The sequence below is a fragment of the Aythya fuligula genome, chromosome 1, assembly GCF_009819795.1.
Source record: "Aythya fuligula isolate bAytFul2 chromosome 1, bAytFul2.pri, whole genome shotgun sequence".
In the NCBI taxonomy this organism is placed as follows: Eukaryota; Metazoa; Chordata; class Aves; order Anseriformes; family Anatidae; genus Aythya; species Aythya fuligula.
The window spans coordinates 38,305,316-38,324,888 of record NC_045559.1 but is presented as its reverse complement, the minus strand read 5'-3'; the positions used below and the strand labels follow the sequence as shown (position 1 = coordinate 38,324,888).

Below are 19,573 nucleotides of genomic sequence, written 5' to 3'. Positions count from 1 at the left end.
TGGAAGCACAATGTGTCTGGGACAGAAGGAGATGTACATTCTGAATGTTAATTATGATAATCAACGAGTAGTTGGAAGTGTCCTCATAAGGATAGTGGAAAACTAGGCAAAGTATGGTTTTACACACAGAGAACTGGCAGACTCAAAGGACTCTCATGCTCCTATTTTGTATTTGGAAGTATTAAATATTTGCACAGGAACTTTGTGCACAGTAAATTATGTTATCATTACAAACTACAGGCTATGTTATTTGAGAGGGGCTGAGATCTTCACTTATGCCTGAGAAGAGCAAAAATCGTTGCATGCAAATAGCAGATAACCCAGGGCATCGCAAATAAAACACAACAATGCTGTTGTCACTTCTGAGAAGGGTGAGCAATTCTCACCAGTCTTTTTTGTTCTGGGAAGATTAGTTTCACTAAAATATGCAATTACAGATCAGAGGCAATGCCGTCTGGCACCTCAAATATTATCAACAAACTTCAAAACCACCGCAGACCAAAAATTTTTCAGTCAGTGGAGAATGATTTCAAAGAGGGAAAGGCGTATGCTGAAATTACTCACTGAGCTCCAGAGAGTGACATGCAGCCTGTAGAGCAGTGTGGACAGAGAAGGTGACATGAACTGATCTGTAATGTAATACTCTGTGCTGCATTTCCCTTCTGCTGTATCATAGACAGTCGGGACATCTCCTGAAGTAAGTGTAGCTGCAAAACCCTACAAGTGTGGTTACCGGGACTATGCCCCGTTCAGAAGAGAAGCTGACTTTGTGGAGGAGCATGGCTTTGTTATTCACTGATATGTGCCGGGTACTTAAAAGCCATAGTGGGATCTACAAAGACTACAAAGACATAAAATAAAATAGACAAGGAAGTCTGAGCATGAGCTTACTCAGCTCACATCCCGTTGCTCACATCAGTGGGTGGGATGGAACGAAAAGGAGACCAGAGCAGTGCGTGCTCAGAGCATGCTCCAAACAGCCGAGCAGCAGTATCACAGACTCACAGATAGTTTGGGTTGGAAGGGACCTTAAAGCCCACTCAGTTCCAACCCCCTGCCATGGCAGGGACACCTCCCACCAGACCAGGTTGCCCAAAGCCCCATCCAGCCTGGCCTTGAGCACCTCCAGGGATGGGGCAGCCACAGCTGCTCTGGGCAGCCTGTGCCAGGGCCTCGCCACCCTCACAGTGAATAATTTCTTCCAAATATCTAAGAGCAGCACCAAGGAAAGGTGGCAGACACATAGAAAAAGATGCAACTCCTAATATTTTTTGCAATCATGTTAGTATCTCTCGGCCTTCATTTTTCTACACCTTCATTGTTGTCAATAACTACAACAATCCATCCATGGGTTCATAACAAGTTGGGCTTTTGTATGTGTACCCTTTACACTTTTCTCCAGAATGAAAAAGACCAGGAAGAGTGAGCATATTCATTCTACCTTTGAATTGACTCAAAACATTTTTCCTAAAAAACATTCAGTTAAACCTGTTTTGATCTCCCTAAGGTGTTATTTTATAGGGTTTTGTAAGTAAAAGAGTTTGCTAACATCTATGTGAACCCATGAAATACTAAAAAAAATGCTTGAATCTTCTTTCTTTGGTCAAAGCAATGTGTGGCTGACCATTTTTTCTCAGCTCCTTCTGGAAAAAGAGAGCCTTTATTTTTTGCAGTCTATTTATGAGTTAGTAGACAGCTAGAAAGATAATCCATTTTCCTGCATGTACAGAGATCTTAGAACAACCCCTTCAAGTTTAAAATCTTGCTGTCAGCAAGTCAGATTCAGCCTTACGCAGCATTTTTTTTTTTCTTATACAAGCAATATCTGAATCATTTGTGTTTCAGAAGCAATTCAGCCTCCATTTTCTGAAGCTGTGCTTTAAGGGGTGGGCAGACTGGTGGGATGCAAGCAGTTTCAGAAAGCTGCCCCACGCTGGCTCACCCGAGTCTGAAGGCACCACCCCAGGTTCTCAGTACCCGACGAGTAACCAGGGATGGACGCACGGCGCTCTTGCTCATCGTGCATCCATGGTGTATGGATTTCCTTGTCGTGTAAGCATCCTGCTGCTGTGCAGATGCTGCAGTACATCCCATGGACGAAATATGTGCTCAGTCGTCATGCCATAATTTCTGCTGGGTGTGCTACTGGTGATTACAGTGCAGTGATGATTACAGTTCACACGCTGTACATCATCCAGCCACTAGTGATCAGTGTCAGCTCTGCAGCCCTGCTCCCGTGAACGGTTTCATGAGTGATTTCCACAGAGACTGCCAGAACAACGTTAAACACTTGCGAGAAATCCCACTGTTGCAATTCCTGTGTACATTGCTGCTGTACAGATAGGAGGTGAGGTTTTTTTCTGGATAGAAATTTGTGCAGAAAAGTTGTGCAGAAATCTACGTGCTGGGATCTTATAATACACAGTTTTCTTCCGTAAGTGCCTGCTGCTGAAGAAGGGATGTGAGGGCCTTTAGGCTAGGGCCGTAGTGGCTTTCCTTAGAAGGATAATAGAAAACCTCATTTGCTTGAAGTGAGGGCAGATTTGGACCCTGTTAATCCAGTGTAGCATGGATGAGAAGTGCTGGTATGTATACCTGAAGCTCCAGTGCTATGTTCAAGTCGTTTCCATCTGCAGGTCGTCGGTTGTCAGCCTCTGCCTGGAGAGATCCTTTACCTTACAATAAGGAGCCAGGTGGTGCAGTGACTGTTCATTCATGGGACCTCCTCAGGCTGGTGGCACATTTCTGAGGGCCAAGTGTTTTGCTGCCAGTGGGGTTTTTGGGTCAGGCTCTCCCCTCGGCTCCTGCACCAGGAGTGCCACTTACCCACTGGATGCCAGCCCCATAGGTGCCTCTGGCAGCACCGTTGTCCCTTTTACAGAGCAGCAGCTTTCCTAAAACACAATTGGCACAGGAATGTAAGCGTCTTCCTGTTGGAATAGCTGCTATTTGTCTGTAAAGAAAGCCAAGATTTTTTTTTTTCCAAATGTGCTTTTAAGTTGGGTGTGTAAATCTATATTTAGGAACCTCGCTGCGCGGCCTTTTTTTCCTAAGCGTCTGCTGACCACTCAGATGTCCTTTTTGTTAAAGCTATCTTTCTATCAGCAGCCTACTCCCTGCTGAAGCTGGAGATATCTGAGAGGCACGGAGCCAGCAGGCCTAATTCTGTCCTAGTCCTTGGGGCTGTCATTTCTGGTTGCCTACTGCAGACTTTCAGAGACCCCCAGCTAACAGGAGATCCCCAGGAACAAAGACCTGAGACTAAGCCTGGACTTGTGTCAGCTGAAGGGCTTACTGCAGTAGCTGATGACAACTTGAGCCGACAGACTCTTCTCCATCCTTTTGATGTGGGACATGAAGGTGTTGTGGTGTGGGACCACAGCAGACTTCACACCATAGGCACCCTGCGGGGGATCCTGCACATGCAGCAGCAGCAGGAGGATGATCACACAGTGTTGGAGCAGACCTGAGGGTCTGACAAAACCCTTTGCACTGTAAAGGGTTATTTCATTGTAAAAGAGAGCAGAATTAGGTCTATAGTATTATTTTCAGTGCCTTGATTTGGAAAAATATTTGATCAGCAATTTTTGTAATGAATTGGATACCTGGTCGTTTTTATTTCCAGAGAAACACAGTTAGATCGTAACTGTGGATGTGAACGAGAGTACTGTGAGTTTCAGTAAATAATCATGTTAACACGCATATTTACACATATACGCAAAAAAATAATAATGACTTCATATAAGTTTACCCACCGATCCTTTGGGTAAAGAGGTAATCACACATCGGCCTGCTAAGACATAATTGCCCACCAAGTAATTACATTTGTAAGCTTCTGCTTCAATTTAACACAGTCATTACTTTTTTCTTTTTTTTTTTTTTTCTTTTAGAGGACTTGTGAGCTAAAATTGTTGTAAATGGCAGCCAGCCCAGTGGCTCAGCAGCAAAACAAGGCTCTGTCATGCTGGAGACCCCAGTTCAAGGACAGACAAAGTGTCTTGGGCGCTGGGCCAACACACACGAGCGGTGCTGCAGCGATGGCAGGGCAGCTTTTTTGTGAGAAGGGGCCAGCGAGCGACTCCAATCGCTGAGCTGAAATGTGATGCTACCAGATGTAGAGGCCACCACGGATTGAACCCTGCCCTCCCAGCCACAAAGAAAGGATATTAAATGCATACCAATGGGGAGGAAGAGCCGTGAAAATGGGGAGGAAAAATGTGTAGTAAAATCTTTCCTGCGCTCTAATTGCAACTTTGGCGTTCTCCGAAGCATACGTGACTAAAAATGCAAAGCCACGGTTATATTTGCAGGCACTTTAGTTCACTGATACCATTGTTAGCTGAACCTTGGGAAGGGAGCAGCCAGGGGTTAGCGTGGTGTCTGCATGGGGCAGACCTGAAATGCAAGAGAAATGTCCCATGCGGGTGCAAGACACATCGGTATCCCAAATAAAGCCATGATTTGAGCTTACACCAACAAGAGGCAGATGAGAATCTGTCCCGTGTCCGTAAACCCTGGACTTTTTATTGGCCATGTAAAGCTGAAATTGTGGGCTGTTTGGTAAAACTGATGTAAGTTAAAAAGCAATGAGTGAAAACACCATGCTGCTAATGACAAAACACAGCCTTTCTCTTTGCTTTGGACCCAGCGACGGACTGCTTTTAAAGTGAATGGTGTGAATGTTCGGGATATTTGTTCTTCTGTACTTTTCTTTTGCACAAAAGCTGATGTTGACACAAAATAATATTTGTACTGAAAGTAAGAAACTCCAGAGCTGACTGGTGCACTTAAACTACTTAGAAGCCTTTTCAACCCCATTTATAGGCACGTAAAGAACCGGTTATAAAAATGCAGAGCTGATTTTAATCACTTTCCTTCATTTATCTTAGATCTCCAAGATGCAGACACTTCTGTGCGGAGTACTACAGCCACATCCTCCCCTTTAAGCACTGTCACCTCTAGGCCTGAAAATCCGCCGGAGAGTAGCACGGAGGTGTTCGTCAGCAATGTGACTGAACACGTCAGTAAGAAGTTAATTGAGAACCTCTACTTCGACCTCAAGTCTGCCGTAACAGAGAAACCCTGGATCCCAACAACTACTCCTCAAAACCCTAGCACAACAGAGGAGGTAAGGCAGAGGAGGTATTGATTGATTTTTATTAAGCCTGCTCCACTCTGTGGAGCCTGATAGCTATTACAGGTGGATGCTTCATAGACTTAAAAAAAAAAAAAAAAAAAAAAAAAAAAAAAAAAAAAAAAAGGAAAGAAGGAAAAACAGCTGCAGGACTCAGCTTTGTTCTATATTCTGATGGGATTCTTTGTTCATGCTGATAGTCCCCTTTGCTAGAAGTCCAGCTGCAGAAAAAATCTTCCCCTTCCGTACAGCACAATCGTGGTGTGCACAATGCACTGGGAAAATCTCGGAGCTCCAGGGAAAATGCTCAGGATACGTGAGGAGCAGTGGGAAGCTCATGGGTGTAGCAGGAGAGACGGGAGCTGAGGTATCTGTTCCCAGTGACAGCCTCTGCCGTTGGTTTGTTGCGTGACACGAGGGTCTAGCTCTAAGTATGCTGTAAGAAACAGTCTGCTTTGTGAACTCCTTTAGGAGTTTTCTGTGGGCGAGTCACAATTTAGTAATTTGAGAACAAATCTGGTATCATCATTGGCAAAATGTCCACAGGCAGTTAGACCTAAAGCACTGAGGAGATCATTGGCCACTTTATTGATATTGACACTTGGGTGTTAGAACTAAAAATCCCTAATTTCCCTGTAGCTTCTTGTCCAGGAGACCCCACAATGTACTGGGGTAGGCAAACGTGTCAGTGACTGCTTTGGGTGTCAGTGTTACCGTGGATGAGACAGAAATATGTTCTGTGTTTAGGAGGGCTGTGGGATGGAGTAGTCTTCAACAGGAGCTCATTCTTCAACGTATCCTGATTATTCTAAGGAAATCCTGTACATTCTGGTTCAAACAGTGTCACTAGAGACTCCTTCAGACAGGGGGAGAGAAGAAGTAGTGTTACCCAGGACTATGCTGGCCAAAATTACTAATTTGAACATTTATGGTCCCTGTCACAGCATGGATTTCTCCATGCCTTCTGCTCATACACAAACCTCCTGCACAGAATATCTGTCTCCTCCAAATGGAAATACCCTATAGAATACGTTATTACCCAAAGTGCCTCCAGCACTCCTACTGAAGTCCCAGTGCTGCTGGAGAAAAGGCGCTGTTTGCATTGAAGCTCCCACCTCCTGTGCTCCTACCCCAGCCCATCTCCTCATTCACACAATTTCCACTGAGCAGGTTGCTTAGTTCAAAGCTTCAAAACCAGATTCCTGATGATAAGCATGCTAGGCATCACCATTAAAAAAATAAATTAAAAAAATAAATCACAAGTATCTGTCCCTTGGAGCCTCCAGCCAGGTCTGGACATTTGAATCTAGGTACTCCATCAGATCCTCTGACATACAAACTGAAATGTTTTTGGCCTCCGTCTTTCAGCTTCCTTGTCCTTAGAGTGGAATTAAAAACATCTTTGTCAAGCTAGCAGAGATGTTTAAAAGATTAATCGGAGTTAATGTGATACTTTGAAAACAGGTAGACTGATAAGGGCTGTTAGGAAGACAATCCTTCCCGTGAACTGCGTCTGCCCCAGGCCAGGTCCTCCTGTTTGTAGAACTAAAGCCTTGATGTTATTTGGCTGTGAGCACACCGGTTCCAAGGGGACAATGGTGACACTTCAATCACACAAAATGTTTGGTTTAGAGCAGCCTTGGATTTCAAGTAAAACTGCAGCTTGCACTTTCAAGCCGTGACAAAAGCTATGCAAAGCCCATTTCCTCTTGATTAGAGAGGCAGAGAGAGAAGTTGGTGTAAAAAAAAAAAAAAAGTCAGGAAACCTTGGGAAAGTGTCTGAAAGAGACTTCGGAGCCTGCTATTAGAGACATGTCCGGCCACTCCCAAAGCTCACTTCCACTTCTTTTTTTTTTCTTTTTCTTATTCCTTTTTTTTTTTTTTTTTTTTAATTAGTTTCTTGGCTTGCCACACAGATCAGTAAGTGTTAAAGGCTGTGTGGCTGTTGATTTGCTAAAAGCCCATCTATTCAATACCATTCTGGAAATAATTGCTCATATTATGTTGGCTATTCTATATACATACATTGCCACCAGTGAATGATGGATCCCTCCTGTTCTATTCCAGTGCTGGCATGGACGTCTGTGGCAGACATTACCCCCAGAGCAGTCTTGTAGTGTATAATGTACAGAAAGAAGTCTCAAACCCCATAAAACTGAATTTTCCAACTATATAAGAGGGTAGTTTTAAAGATTTTATGATAGTAATAATAAGGGAAATAAAGTAGAAACTTCAAAATTACGGGCAATGCTGAGAAGCAGCAATATACCTTTTCTCCGCACATTATCTTATGTCAGCTGGAGAAGGCAGACAGACATTTCCAAGAATCTTGAAATTTCACTTTTGATAGGTTAAATTTATTTTCTCAATTCTATAAGTGTGCACAGACTTGATTTTTTTTTTTTCTTTCATGTATCACATCTACCTAACTAATTTACACCTATATGTCTGAGTTATCTATTTCAGGTTATGCATATGCATTTAAAAGTCCCTAAAATGCAAGCTCCAATTTTCCAAGAAAATGCAGCTTGCTCTGAATATTCTCATTTTCAGAGAGGAGTCTGAAGTGATCCAAACATCTTGATAAACCTTCATATTTTCTATTCTCCAGTGCTGGGAAAGTGTTGATATAGTTTATGCCGTTAGGTCCCTAAAACACAATTGTCTAAAGATGGTTTTATGCTGCAAAAATCTTTCACTTTAAGCTGATTACAAGACACTTTTATAGTTTTAGTACCAGTTTACATCCAATACACACACTTTGTGTTTTCTGTCAACAGATTTTTTACCACTGTAATAGCTCTTAGAGGTACTCCTTTTGTCTGAAGTATGTAAAACATTTCTTCCAGGAGATATCTTGTTCTGCAATGGGCTTGACAATGACATAATAATCAATATATATTAATAACATCAAGTAAGATTATTGATCCTAAAGTTATCAGTCATCCTGAGCCTTTGCAGAGTAAAGCACAGTACTCTCTGTGCTGGGTCCCTAGGACGAGGCATGAAACTCCAGAGACCAATGAAGCTTTCCACAGGTCCAAGTCACCACTCGAGGGTGCCGAGACCTCTGGTTTCTGAATGAAAGAATAAGAGCTAAGCATTTTCAGATATTTATATCTTGTTTGACCGATTAAGGGCCCCCCAAATCCTACAGTAGCAGTTCCCTGAAAGGCAGAGTAGCCTTTTTAAGTGCTAGCACCTTTTCTCCCTAAATATCAAAATGGGGCAAAAGCGAAACAGGGATGGTACTGAATTTGCTAGAGATGCTGCTTTTCGAAGTTAAACTTCTGTGTACATCTTGCAGGACAGAAAGATGCAGAAAAGTGCCACTCCCATGTGAAGAAAGTAAATGATGAAATCCTCCCCCTGTATGCAGCCACAAATTTACTCGGTAGTTGCTAAGTTATCGCTTATCTGAGTATCTGATGGTCTGAAAAAATCTTAGCTGTGTTTCTCCTCCATCACCCCACCCTGCATACACATGCATAAGAGCTTTATAAGGCTGAAAACTTAAATAAAAGGAAATGGGTGTGCATGACAGAAACAGAGAGCTGTGCCGCAACTAGAGCCGAATTTGAAATTGCGCACAGCTTGTCGTGTGCTGTCTAAAAACAGAGGTTTCTTTGCCTTTGCTAGTGTGTAATTTTAGCTTGGGAGTTATTCCGGGGAATTGTTTCAAGGACAGAAGTTGATGCAGAGCAAAACAAAGAGCTTGGGCACTGATACACGACCTACTCCTCCGCTGTGCATAGGTGGTGGCGAGCGCTGCCAGGGTGCTCCTGGCCTCATGGCTGTGGTCATGGTGTCACAGGGAGCGGGCAGAGGCCTCGGTGGTCCAGAGCAAACCCCACACGCCCCTCGGGCTGCCGGGTTGTCCCACAAAAAGACGCTGAGAGGGACTTTTGGGGCTGGCTGGGGTCAGAAGGAGGCAGGGCAGGCGTGAGGCGCTGGGCGTGAGGCGGGCGCGGGGCGAGGCGCGAAATGGCGGCCGCCCCGCCTGAAGGGGGCGAGGGGCGCGGAGCCCCCCGGGGGGCATCAGGAGAGGGAGGAAGCGGCGAGGAAGGAAGGGAGGGAGGGAGGTGGGAGAGGGGGGAAAGCCGGGGGGGCGCAGCGAGGCCCCGGGAGGAAGGAGGGACCGAGGGGCGGCCGCGGGGGTGGCGCCCCGGGCAGGAGGGCGACCCTCGCCCCGCGGGGACCCGGGGGTCGCGGCTCGTCCCCGCTCCGTGCCGCGGGGCGGCGCCGCCCCAGCCCCTCCATCCCCCCCTCTCCTCTCCCCATCTTCGGGCGGCGAGGAAATCGCCTTTTGATTGCGGAAGCCCGGCCGGAGGGCTCCGGCGGAGTCAGCCCGGGTCAGAATGGCAGCGTGGGAAGCGGCGGCCGCCTCCCCCGCCTCCTCCGCCCCCCTGCTCCTCCTCAGCCGCCGCCGGCCGGCCGCCGGGCAGCCCCCGCGCACCCCCCGGCCCCGGCCCCGGCCGCCGCCCCCCGGCGCAGGCGGGCAGGGAGGGAGCGAGGCAGGCGGCCGGGGCGTCCCGCGGCGCATGCAGCAGGCGGGCGGCCCGGCGGAGGGGGCGCCCCCGGGACCCCGCCGGGCGCGCTCGGCTTCTCGCCCCCCTCCCCGCGGGGAGCGGCTGAAGGCGGGCGGCGATGCTGAGCCATGGAGCGGGGCTCGCCCTGTGCGTGGCGCTGGCCCTGAGCGAGGTGAAGCGGGGTTGGGATGGGGGGGGGGGGGGGGGGGTGCGTGGAGGGGGGCAGCGCTCGGCGGGGCGGCTTCGCGCAGCGCCTCCTCCTCCTCCTCCTCCTCACCGCGCTCCCCTTGCCTTCTCCCCGCAGGCAGCGCTGGGGGAGGCGGCGGGGTGCAGCGCCAACCTGACGGAGCGGCGGGTGGCCGGGCAGGGCGCCTGGCTGCGCTGGCGAGCCCGCGGCCCCGCCTGCAACTTCAGCCTGAGCGGGCGCTCCGAGGACGGGCTCCCCGCCGCCTGCCTGCCCGCCCGCGGCAGCGACGGCTCCTACGGCTGCAGCCTGCAGGGCTTGGAGGCCGGCACCTGGTACCACCTCCGCATCCAGCCGCTGGCCGGAGGGGAGCACACGGCCGTGTCCCTGCAGACAGGTAGGGCACGGGGGCGGGGGTGGCGCTGGGGGGGGGTGGGGGGGTCCCGGTGCCTCTGCCGGGGGATGGGGAGCGGGTGACTCGCTGCTCCGTGCTGTCCGGCACTGTTCTGCTCTAAAAGTAAGGCTGAAGCTTCTTGCATGAAGTTTCTGCCCTTGGCTTCGAGTGCAGCCGCTGAGGTGTGGTGGTGGACAGCAGCGTAAATGCTGAGTTCGGATGCACCGCTTGTTGGCCGTACACGGACAGTAAATAAAGGATAAGCTCAGAAAAAGTCTAGCGGCAGATCTGCTGGCGTGACAGCTCTGTGTTAAGCTCAAGTTATGTCACCAGATAAAAACAAGCAATAGTTTCTATCTGGTGATTTAAGTCCATGTCATGCATCACGCCAATTGTTTTCTGTATTGATGACCTGTAATTTGAAAATTGGAGGAATAAATCAACCATTATCAGAGCGACAGGCATGAATCACCATCGTTCCTGGGCATTAGAGTTATAATAATGAACACTCAACACTAATGATGAGGTAGAGGAGAGTTATAATAATGAACACTTGAGATGAGGTAGAGGAGAAGAGAGAACCTTAGACCACATTTTGAATTAATGTGTGGTCATTTATACAGTAGTTTGATTATGCCATTTATGAATTATTGGTACATAGATTTTTGCAAGACCGTAAGATGATAAAAGTCAATGAAGCAACTACTGACTGGAGTCATGTTATGTAGCTAACATCAGTGAAAAGACTGATTAAAGTACAAGTTGACATACTGCAAATTAGTTGACAACACTTGAAGTGTGGTTTGCGTTTCGGTTCTGGATAGCAGAGATGAGTCAAAGCAAGAAATAAGAACAGAGGAGCTTTAGAGGTTTGCTTCAAAGACAGCTAGCCAGGTTGGTCTGTGGTTCCTCACTTTCCTTGATTCACATCTCTTGCATTGCTTGATAGTATATAAAATACACAAGTAGCTCTAGAATATGACAGTTTTTTTGTTGTTTGTTTGTTTTTTTCTAAAAAATACGTAGGGTTTGTTATGCCTCTCAGCAACCGATGTTGTGTTCTCGATTCCATGCATTTCAATGCTGAAGGTGGTCCAGTACCTTGTTCCCCTGTATGTTTCCACTAGGGGCAGCATTTTAAACCATTTTTTTGGGAACTCTTCACCTGTTCCTTTGTGACATAGCGTCAGTAGTTTTGCTTTACGATCTACAGAAACTGAGTGTCTGTAGGTGTATGTTCCTGGAAACTATCTGGTGAATACGGAAGTATGAACAATATTTTCAGATATATTGTAAACAGAATTTCCACTGATTGGATGGCAGCGGAACTGAGCTATCGTGAGCCATCTAAAAATACGATGTCTGACCTTGCTACTTGGTGAGGTTCCCTTCCTGAGCAGCATGTCTTAAGAAAGATGGGATAAGCTGGCCTTTGGAGGTGCCCAGCTCGTTCCACCGCCTGGGAAAGGAGCCTGGGTTAGACTAGGCACCTGAGGTTTTGGTGGTTGAAGTTAAGTGAGAGAGATCCTACCTCACATTTACTTTTCCAAAATGATCTTTTGATCATCTGTATTGCCTTGACACAATAAAGCTACACAAAGAATTTCATATATTCACATTTCATTGAGAAGCTTTAACATTTTCCTCATATTCAATCCCATTAAAACGTTCATGTGCTTATGTCTGTTGGAAGTTCAGTTTTTCATCACATTTCTTATATAAAGTGCTGGGCACCTAAACCCATAAAATCTGAAATATTTTGTCAAGTTTTGAGTGTGATCTGTTCTGATCAAGGACTTCTGGTGAAAGTGATGGATAATGCATATGAACAAGCATACTGCATAGTTACTGTTACAATGTAAATATTTGGAGAGAGCCAAATCCTTAACTGAATTTGGCCTTTTGTGTCTTTATTTTGCATTGTTCTGCATTGTCATAACTACGATTTTTTCTGTGCTATGTATAAGTTTGATATTGTGATAGAGTGAGTGCGCAACTTGCCAGACTCCATAACTCTTACATAATACCTCAGTGAATCTTTGAGTAGAGAAGCGGCTTCTGTTGAATTTAGGGATACAGATAACTGAAAACTAATAATGTAGGAGTAGTGATGCAGTAAACCATGATGGTCCACCAAGATGGAGTCTGTTACATCTATTTACTCAAGAAATGTTGACCTACAAATTACCAATATGAAATGTTGAATATTTAATCCTCTCAAGGAGACGTAAAATTGGTCCTCAGAAACGATGGCAAATGCAATCATATATGCATCGTATAAGCCAGGAATACACAGACACGCAAACACACATGCAGTGTTGGTTTTGCTATTTTGGTAGAATAGGAAATGAAGAAAAGGCTGATAATGCCATTTATCACCTCTGAGCTACAGTTAGATTTTCCACTGGAAACCTCAGATTACAGATGTTAGCGGGCACAAGTCTGGATATTTAGTTTATTTCAGGTTAATATTTGCCATTTGTTATGCTTTTAGTGTGCATATTTATATGTCTATATAAAATATCTCTATATATCTATAAAATCATGTAACTAGTCAACGTGCTTGACATTCTAACATCAGAACAACACATGCACCTGCTGGTCCTTTCTTGTCTCCTTTTTTGATCTCAGTAAAACTTTCTGTGACTAAGAGCTACTACAGTATGACAAAAAAAAAAAAAGGTAGACTTGTGTCTTTCTTGATTTCAGAGAAAACTCTTTTAAGTCCTCAATTTTCCAAATGTTGGTGCATCACCATCACTATATTTCAGTAGTGTATTTTCAGTGAATGATTAGATTTTTTAAAGTAAATTTCCAGTTGAAAAAACAGTAGCACACGAACATAATCTAATTTACAGCTAAATTTATTAATTTCAATTCTGAATTGAAATTCAGAAGTAAAACTAGTCTTGAGAGCCATGGAAAAACAGCTTGAGAATTCCCCTGGTTTCAAATAAATCTTCTAAAATAGGCCTAAAAACATGATTTTCAACATTGTTTTCTAGGAAAGCGTTGCAATGATATGTTTTATTACTGCTTGATCCAACCTACCTGCACTGAGAGAATCACAGAATCACAGAACTGACAGATAAATAAAATTTTACCAGAAAAATTGCAAAGTATTTGAATGAAAAGAGGTTAATAATTTTATAATTTAAGACACAGACTGGCAGGGTATTTTTCCATTGCACCATGCAACTGTAAGTGCCAGAAGCATGGCTTGGCCATGTGTTTGCTCCTGTAACTTTCAAATTGTTTGGGATAAATCTGATTTATTAGCCATCTGTAAGAACAACTACTGTGACGTGGCTCCAACTATAGTCTGTATAATCCTATGATCCATAATCATGTAATAATTATGATCATTGTCTCAAATGCAGAGTATAAAAAGAAAATAAATGACAATGTAGGTTGTTCTAAAGATTTTCTGTTGCATATCATCTCAAAGAAATGGGCATTTGTACTTAAAAACGGTGAAATCAAGCCCTTTGAATTAATTTTCAGAAGAGTCCTTGTGAAGTAGGCCATGTTTACTGTTTTACGAAAAGGAAAAATGAAGAAAAATGATTTGGTAGGAGGAGAGCTGAGGCTGAAGTCAGGAATTCACAGTCCTCAGACTGTATTTGGGGGGACTGTGTGAAATATATATACATTTCACAAGTATATATTGTTTCTGTAGAATACCCTTATAGCACCTGTGCATACAAAACAGATTCTCCCAAAAGTCAAAATGAAGATGCAGTATAATTAAAGCAACATGAAGCCTTCTGGAAGAGAAGACCAGGAGACATTAATTCATACGGTATCAAATGGTATATAAATATCTTAGAAAATATTTTATTTCTGTGATATATCAGTGTTGTATTGTTGCCAGCAGAGACTTGTATAACAATGTAAATGGCTTTTTAAGTGTTTGTTTCCATCCAGGGCTCTTTCAGCCCAGGCACTTCCCAATCTCATTGTTCCTTTGTTCTAACGGATGTACAGAGCACTGAGTGTTTTGTTTTCTGGACCAGATAGATTAGATAAAGTCTGAATTTCTGAACTTCACCTTCCAGGCACGCAATACTTTCTTTGCTTAATGCACCTTGGAAGACAGATTGCCTAGGACAGTATAAGCACTTCCAAAGATGTAGGAGGTGTCTTCTTTTGTGGAATTTGACAAATAATGTGGATTACAAGGTTGATTACTTTTGCAGGACAAAAGAACAGTCAACCTGATTCTAACTTTGTCAGGGTTGAACTTGACAGTTATCATGACCGTTCGCTGGGTATTAGTCAAATTAAAACTGTTTCAGCCATCGGTGCATCTGACCATATATAGTGCTGAAATTCACTTCTGACTGACAAAGTTTGACCTTTTCTGGTTAGAACAATTGCCTTCAAGGCACAAGTTTATACCCCTGCTATTCACTTTTGCCAGCATAATAGCCTTTAGTGACTTTGTGCATGTTATAGGTGGAGCTGGTACTCAAGCCCATTGTTAAGATTTCCTGATGCTTTTCATTAAAACCTCCTGTTTCAATTGCTGTAACTGAGTGAAGTTTTAACTATCTGGCCTGAAGTTTGATGTCTTTGACTTCAGGTTTTTTTATTTATTTATTTATTTATTTTCCATTTTTAAGCAGAAGTAGCTTGGCCTTAAAGAAGGAGGTCAAGAAAAGAAGAGAGTTACTCTTCTTCATTAATCATATTAATTTATTTTTCATCCTTTTTTCTTTTTTTTTTCTTTTTGAACACCAGAGTCTTTTTGGTCCACACCAGGAATCTGGATTTAATCACGGAAGTAGGTTCAAGAGGGGTAGTATTTTACCCCTGAAATTCCTGCTATATCTTCTTGACAGAGTGTACCACCAAAACCTGGCACTAGTACATCTCAGCACAGTTTTGTAGGAAGGAATTAGACCTTTGGAAAAGAGTTTAAAAGGCTCCTAGCCCCATGATTCCCCTATCACTGTGTTCCTGGTTTCCTGGGGCTGACTGTGATCTCGTACTCTTTCATCTGCCTTGTTCAGGGAACAGTGCAGCAGTGATTGCATTGGAAAAACAGTCTTGCTGTTCTGTTTTTTAAGGCACTGCTGACATGCAGACCTCACTTACCAGCCTGTTTCACAGGATCACAGAATAGCTGAGGGTGGAAGGGACCTCTGGAGGTCATCTGGTCCAACCCACACACTCAAGCAGGTCCACTTAAAGCGAGTAGCCCAGTTCTATGTCCAGGTGACTTTTGAAGATATCCAAGCAAGGAAACTCCACAGCTTCTGTAGGCAACGTGATCCAGTGCTCATTCACCCACACAGTATGGAGGTGCTTCCTGATCTTTAGACAGGACCTTCTGTGCTCCAGTTTTTGCCCATGCCTCTTGTCCTGGCACTGGGCACCACTGAAAAGAGCCTGGCTCCATCTTCTTTCAACACTCCCTTCAAGTATTTATAGACATTGATGAGATCCACCCTAAGCTTCCTCTTCTCCAGGCTGAACAGGCCCAGCTCTCAGCCTCTCCTCATAGGAGAGGTGCTCCAGGCCATTGATCATCTTGGTGGCCCTGCGTTGGACTCTCTGCAGTATGTCCATGCCTCTGCTGTACTGGGGAGCCCAAAAGTGGACACGGTGCTCCAGGTGCAGCCTCACCAACAGTGGGAGGAACAGAAGGATCACCTCTCTTGAACCTGCTGGCACTAATCCACTAATTTTTGAGGATGCGCTCTACCCCATCATCCAGATGATTAATGTTAATCATCGGGAGATGTTAAACAGGGCTGGACCCTGGGGTACTGCGTTTATCACTGCTCTTCAACTAGACTTTGCACCACTCACCACTGCCCTCTGGGCCCAGCATTCACCTCACTGCTCATCCAGCCCATACTTCAGCAGCTTCTTGATAAGGATCTTATGGGGAACAGTGTCAAGGCCTTACTGAAGCCCAGGAAGACAATATCTGCTGCTCTCCCCTCATCCATCAGGCTGGTCGTGTCATCATAGGAGCTTATCAGGTTGGTCAGGAATGACTTCCCCTTAGTGAATTCATCCTGACTGCTTCTGATTTTCTTCTTTATGGGCCTGGAGATGGTTTCCAGGATTAGCTGCTCCATCTCTTTCCCAGGGACTGAGGTGAGGCTAACCAGCTTCCAGTTCCCCAAGTCCTCCGTCTTGCCCTTCTTGAAGATAGGAGTGACATTTGCTTTCCTCCAGTCTTCAAGCACTTCTCCCAGTTGCCATAATTGACATACTCTCTAAAAAGATTTTAGAGAGTAGACTCACAATCAGATCTGCAAAGTCTCTCAACACTTGTGGGTACATCCCATCAGGGCCCATGGACTTGTGAATTAATGTCCAGTTTGCTCAAGTATTCCCTGACCTGAGCCTCGTTCACCAGGGGGAAGTCTTCCTTGCTCCAGCCTTTCACCTAGTCTCTGGGACCTGGGATTCCTGGAGGCCAGTCTTGCTGGTAAGACTGAGCCAAAGAAGAAGGCATTCGGTACCTCGGCCTTTTCACTGTCCTGTGTAACCAGATCTCCTGTAGCAGGCCTGTATTTTCCCTACTCTTCCTTGTGTCACTGATGTGCTTGTAGAAACCCTTCTTGTTACCCTTGACATTCCTGGCCAGATTCAGTTCCACTGGGCTTTGGCTTTCCCAACTCCATCCCTGGATGCTCTGACAGCATCTCTGCATTCCTCACAGGAACCTCTGTAGGTTTCCGTTTTGTGTTTGAGTTTTTGTGTATGGCCAGGAGCTCTCTGTTCATGTTGGTCTCATGGCGATGTATCACTCTTAAGCTTGTAGCAGGTCATCCTTGAATGATGACCTTGGAGCAGGTCATCCCAGCTTTCCTGGGCTCCTCCTCCCTCCAGGGCCTTATCCCATGTGACTCTACCAAGCAGATCCTTGAAAAAGCCAGCGTCTGCTCTCTTGAAGTCCAGATTTTCAAGCTTGCCTTGCACCCTCCTCACTGCCCTAAGGATCTTGATCTCCACCATTTCATGGTCACTGCAGCCAAGGCTGCCCTTGGCCTTCTCATTTCCCAGAAAGCCCTCCTCGTTGGTCACATCGAGGCCCAGCACAGCACCTCTCCTCCTTGGCTTCTCTGTCACCTGGAGAAGCAAGTTGTCTTCACTGAATTCCAGGAATATCCCAAATTGCCTATGCCCTGCTGTGCTGGCCCTCCAATAGATATCAGTGGCTGAAGTCCCTCAAAGGACCAGGACTTGTGAACACGAGGCTGCTCCTGTCTGTCTGTAGAGGGCTTCATCTGCTCAGTCTTCCTGGTCAGGGGGCCTGTGGCAGACCCCTAATATAATGGGAGTCTAACTATATAACCATATATATTTGCATGAAGTCTTGTGAGTGATGAAGTATACATGGAGAGTACAAACAGCCACAGTCTTTTCTTTTGGTCATCTTTTGTTTGCTGTTTCTTTAGATTGTATGATATTTTGCAGGTCATTTTACTTGAGAGCTATTTACTAAAGACCATAATGAACACAAAGAGTTTCTCAGATAAATAGCTCTAATTAAGTTATTAAATTGTTATTACATTCTTTCCTAAAAGCTTGCCCAGTGTACTGTTTGTTTGTGTTTTTTAATTTAATGAACAATACTACACCAGAAGAGAAGCATGCTTAATCTGTTTGAAGTGGTTGAAGTTAATATGAAAAACAAAGATCTGTGGCACTTGAAATGGTGTAAATGCTCATGCCCATTAGTGATAAAGTGTTCGGTGTGAGTGCTAGGAAATGAAAGCCAGTAGTACCATTGTATCTATAAAGCTGTGTTTCACTGAGGCATTGGGTGTAATCTTTTTTTTTTCAATGTTTGATGTTTCTTATTAGTTGTTACTGTTTTACTATCATCAGATTTCCAAGGTCACGATTTACATCCACAACTGGAAGTGCTTTTCCAGAGGGGCATGTGTATGTATGTACACATACGCACAAGTAACATTGCTGAACTCCGCAGGAGTCTCGTGAAGGCAGATTTCACTGATACGATGTTTTAGAAATGGAAAAGACTTCTTGAAAAGCATTGACCGTATGATGATGAAAAGGGAGAGTTTTAGAAGTTTTTGTAATGCTATGTAAAGCTTCTTTCAGTCCCAATGTAAGAAATATCAGTTAGTTTTCTGTCTTATTTTGTATTTATTTATTTATTTTTAACTACAGATCCCTTACCGCCATCTCATTTTGAAATTAATAAGGAGAAAACTACATTCATCAGCTTACAAGTTCAATGGGTCCGTTCCTCAGGAAAGGTGGACTTATACAACCTAGTATTATTTGATCACAATAATACAAAGATACAAGAAGTCTCTGTACCAGGAGGATCTTCAAAAACAGAAAGCACTTTCACCAGTCTAATCCCTGGGAGTAAATACAATATTGTCCTCACTGCAGTTGCTGGAAATAAAAGTACCCCAGAACTTCACATAAGTGGATCTACTGGTAAGACTTCTTTGACTCATCAAATGACTTCTTTGTTCATTTAAGTAAAACCACTTAGAGAATTTTGCAGTTCTGCATTTTGAAACTAGCAAATATGTATTTCTTTTACCTTGAAATATATATATGTATATATATAAGTATCTATTGTCAGATAAAAAAAAACAGATATAAACAAAGCATGGCTGACTAACATGAAGAGTGATTTGCTAAGAACGGAGGAATGTTTTTATGACTTATTTGGCCATAAATATGAGGTTAGGTTTTCACTAACCCTAAAGAAACTCAACATAATTGAAAAGTAAATCCGTGCAAAGTTGCTGAAATTGTGGAGATAACCACTAGACCTTAAACATGTGTTTTGTTTTGTTTATTCCAACAGTGCCATCCCCTGTGAAGAATATTCAGGTCAATGTCAAGACAGACACTATTCAGGTTTCGTGGTCTCCTGGCTCTGGGCATGTGGATCTATACAGGGTGGTGTTACTGGATAATCAAGTTCCAGTTCATGAGATTCAACAAGAAGATCCTCTGACTACTTACACTTTTTCTGGACTTACAGCAGGGCACGTGTATAACCTTTCTGTCATAACCCAGGCTGCAGGATTGGAGAGCACCAGTTTCCAAATAGTTAGGACAGGTATGATTTCAGAATTTGTCACAACAGAACAAGAAGTCAACGCTATAATCTAGCAATATTACAGGACATACTTAATGATAAATGGATCATGTTCCAAATGTATCTTCCCAAGTCAGTGTCTGACTTACCTTTGGCAGGTGTTTCTCTCGAAGGCTATAGAGGGAGTTACAGACACTGTGACCTAACTTACCTACTGAAGTTATCATTAAAGCAAAGTTAGCCGCTCAATTAGCTTTTAAGGTGACTGCAGCTAACT

General features: G+C 44.3%; 1 protein-coding gene across 2 annotated transcripts in view; it reads left to right on the top strand.

Annotated features, from left to right (window-relative positions):
* Positions 1–19,573, top strand: part of PTPRB (protein tyrosine phosphatase receptor type B) — a 56,816-nt gene that overhangs the window by 4,386 nt on the left and 32,857 nt on the right. Inside the window, exons 3-6 of one of the 2 annotated variants that reach the window (XM_032205968.1) lie at positions 4,890–5,128; positions 9,968–10,244; positions 18,402–18,680; positions 19,060–19,317. In XM_032205968.1, the coding sequence (XP_032061859.1) occupies positions 4,890–5,128; positions 9,968–10,244; positions 18,402–18,680; positions 19,060–19,317 (1,053 nt within the window). Of the gene's footprint in view, positions 1–4,889; positions 5,129–9,777; positions 9,836–9,967; positions 10,245–18,401; positions 18,681–19,059; positions 19,318–19,573 lie in introns of those variants that run through there. The other variant, XM_032205959.1, reaches the window with a different exon arrangement.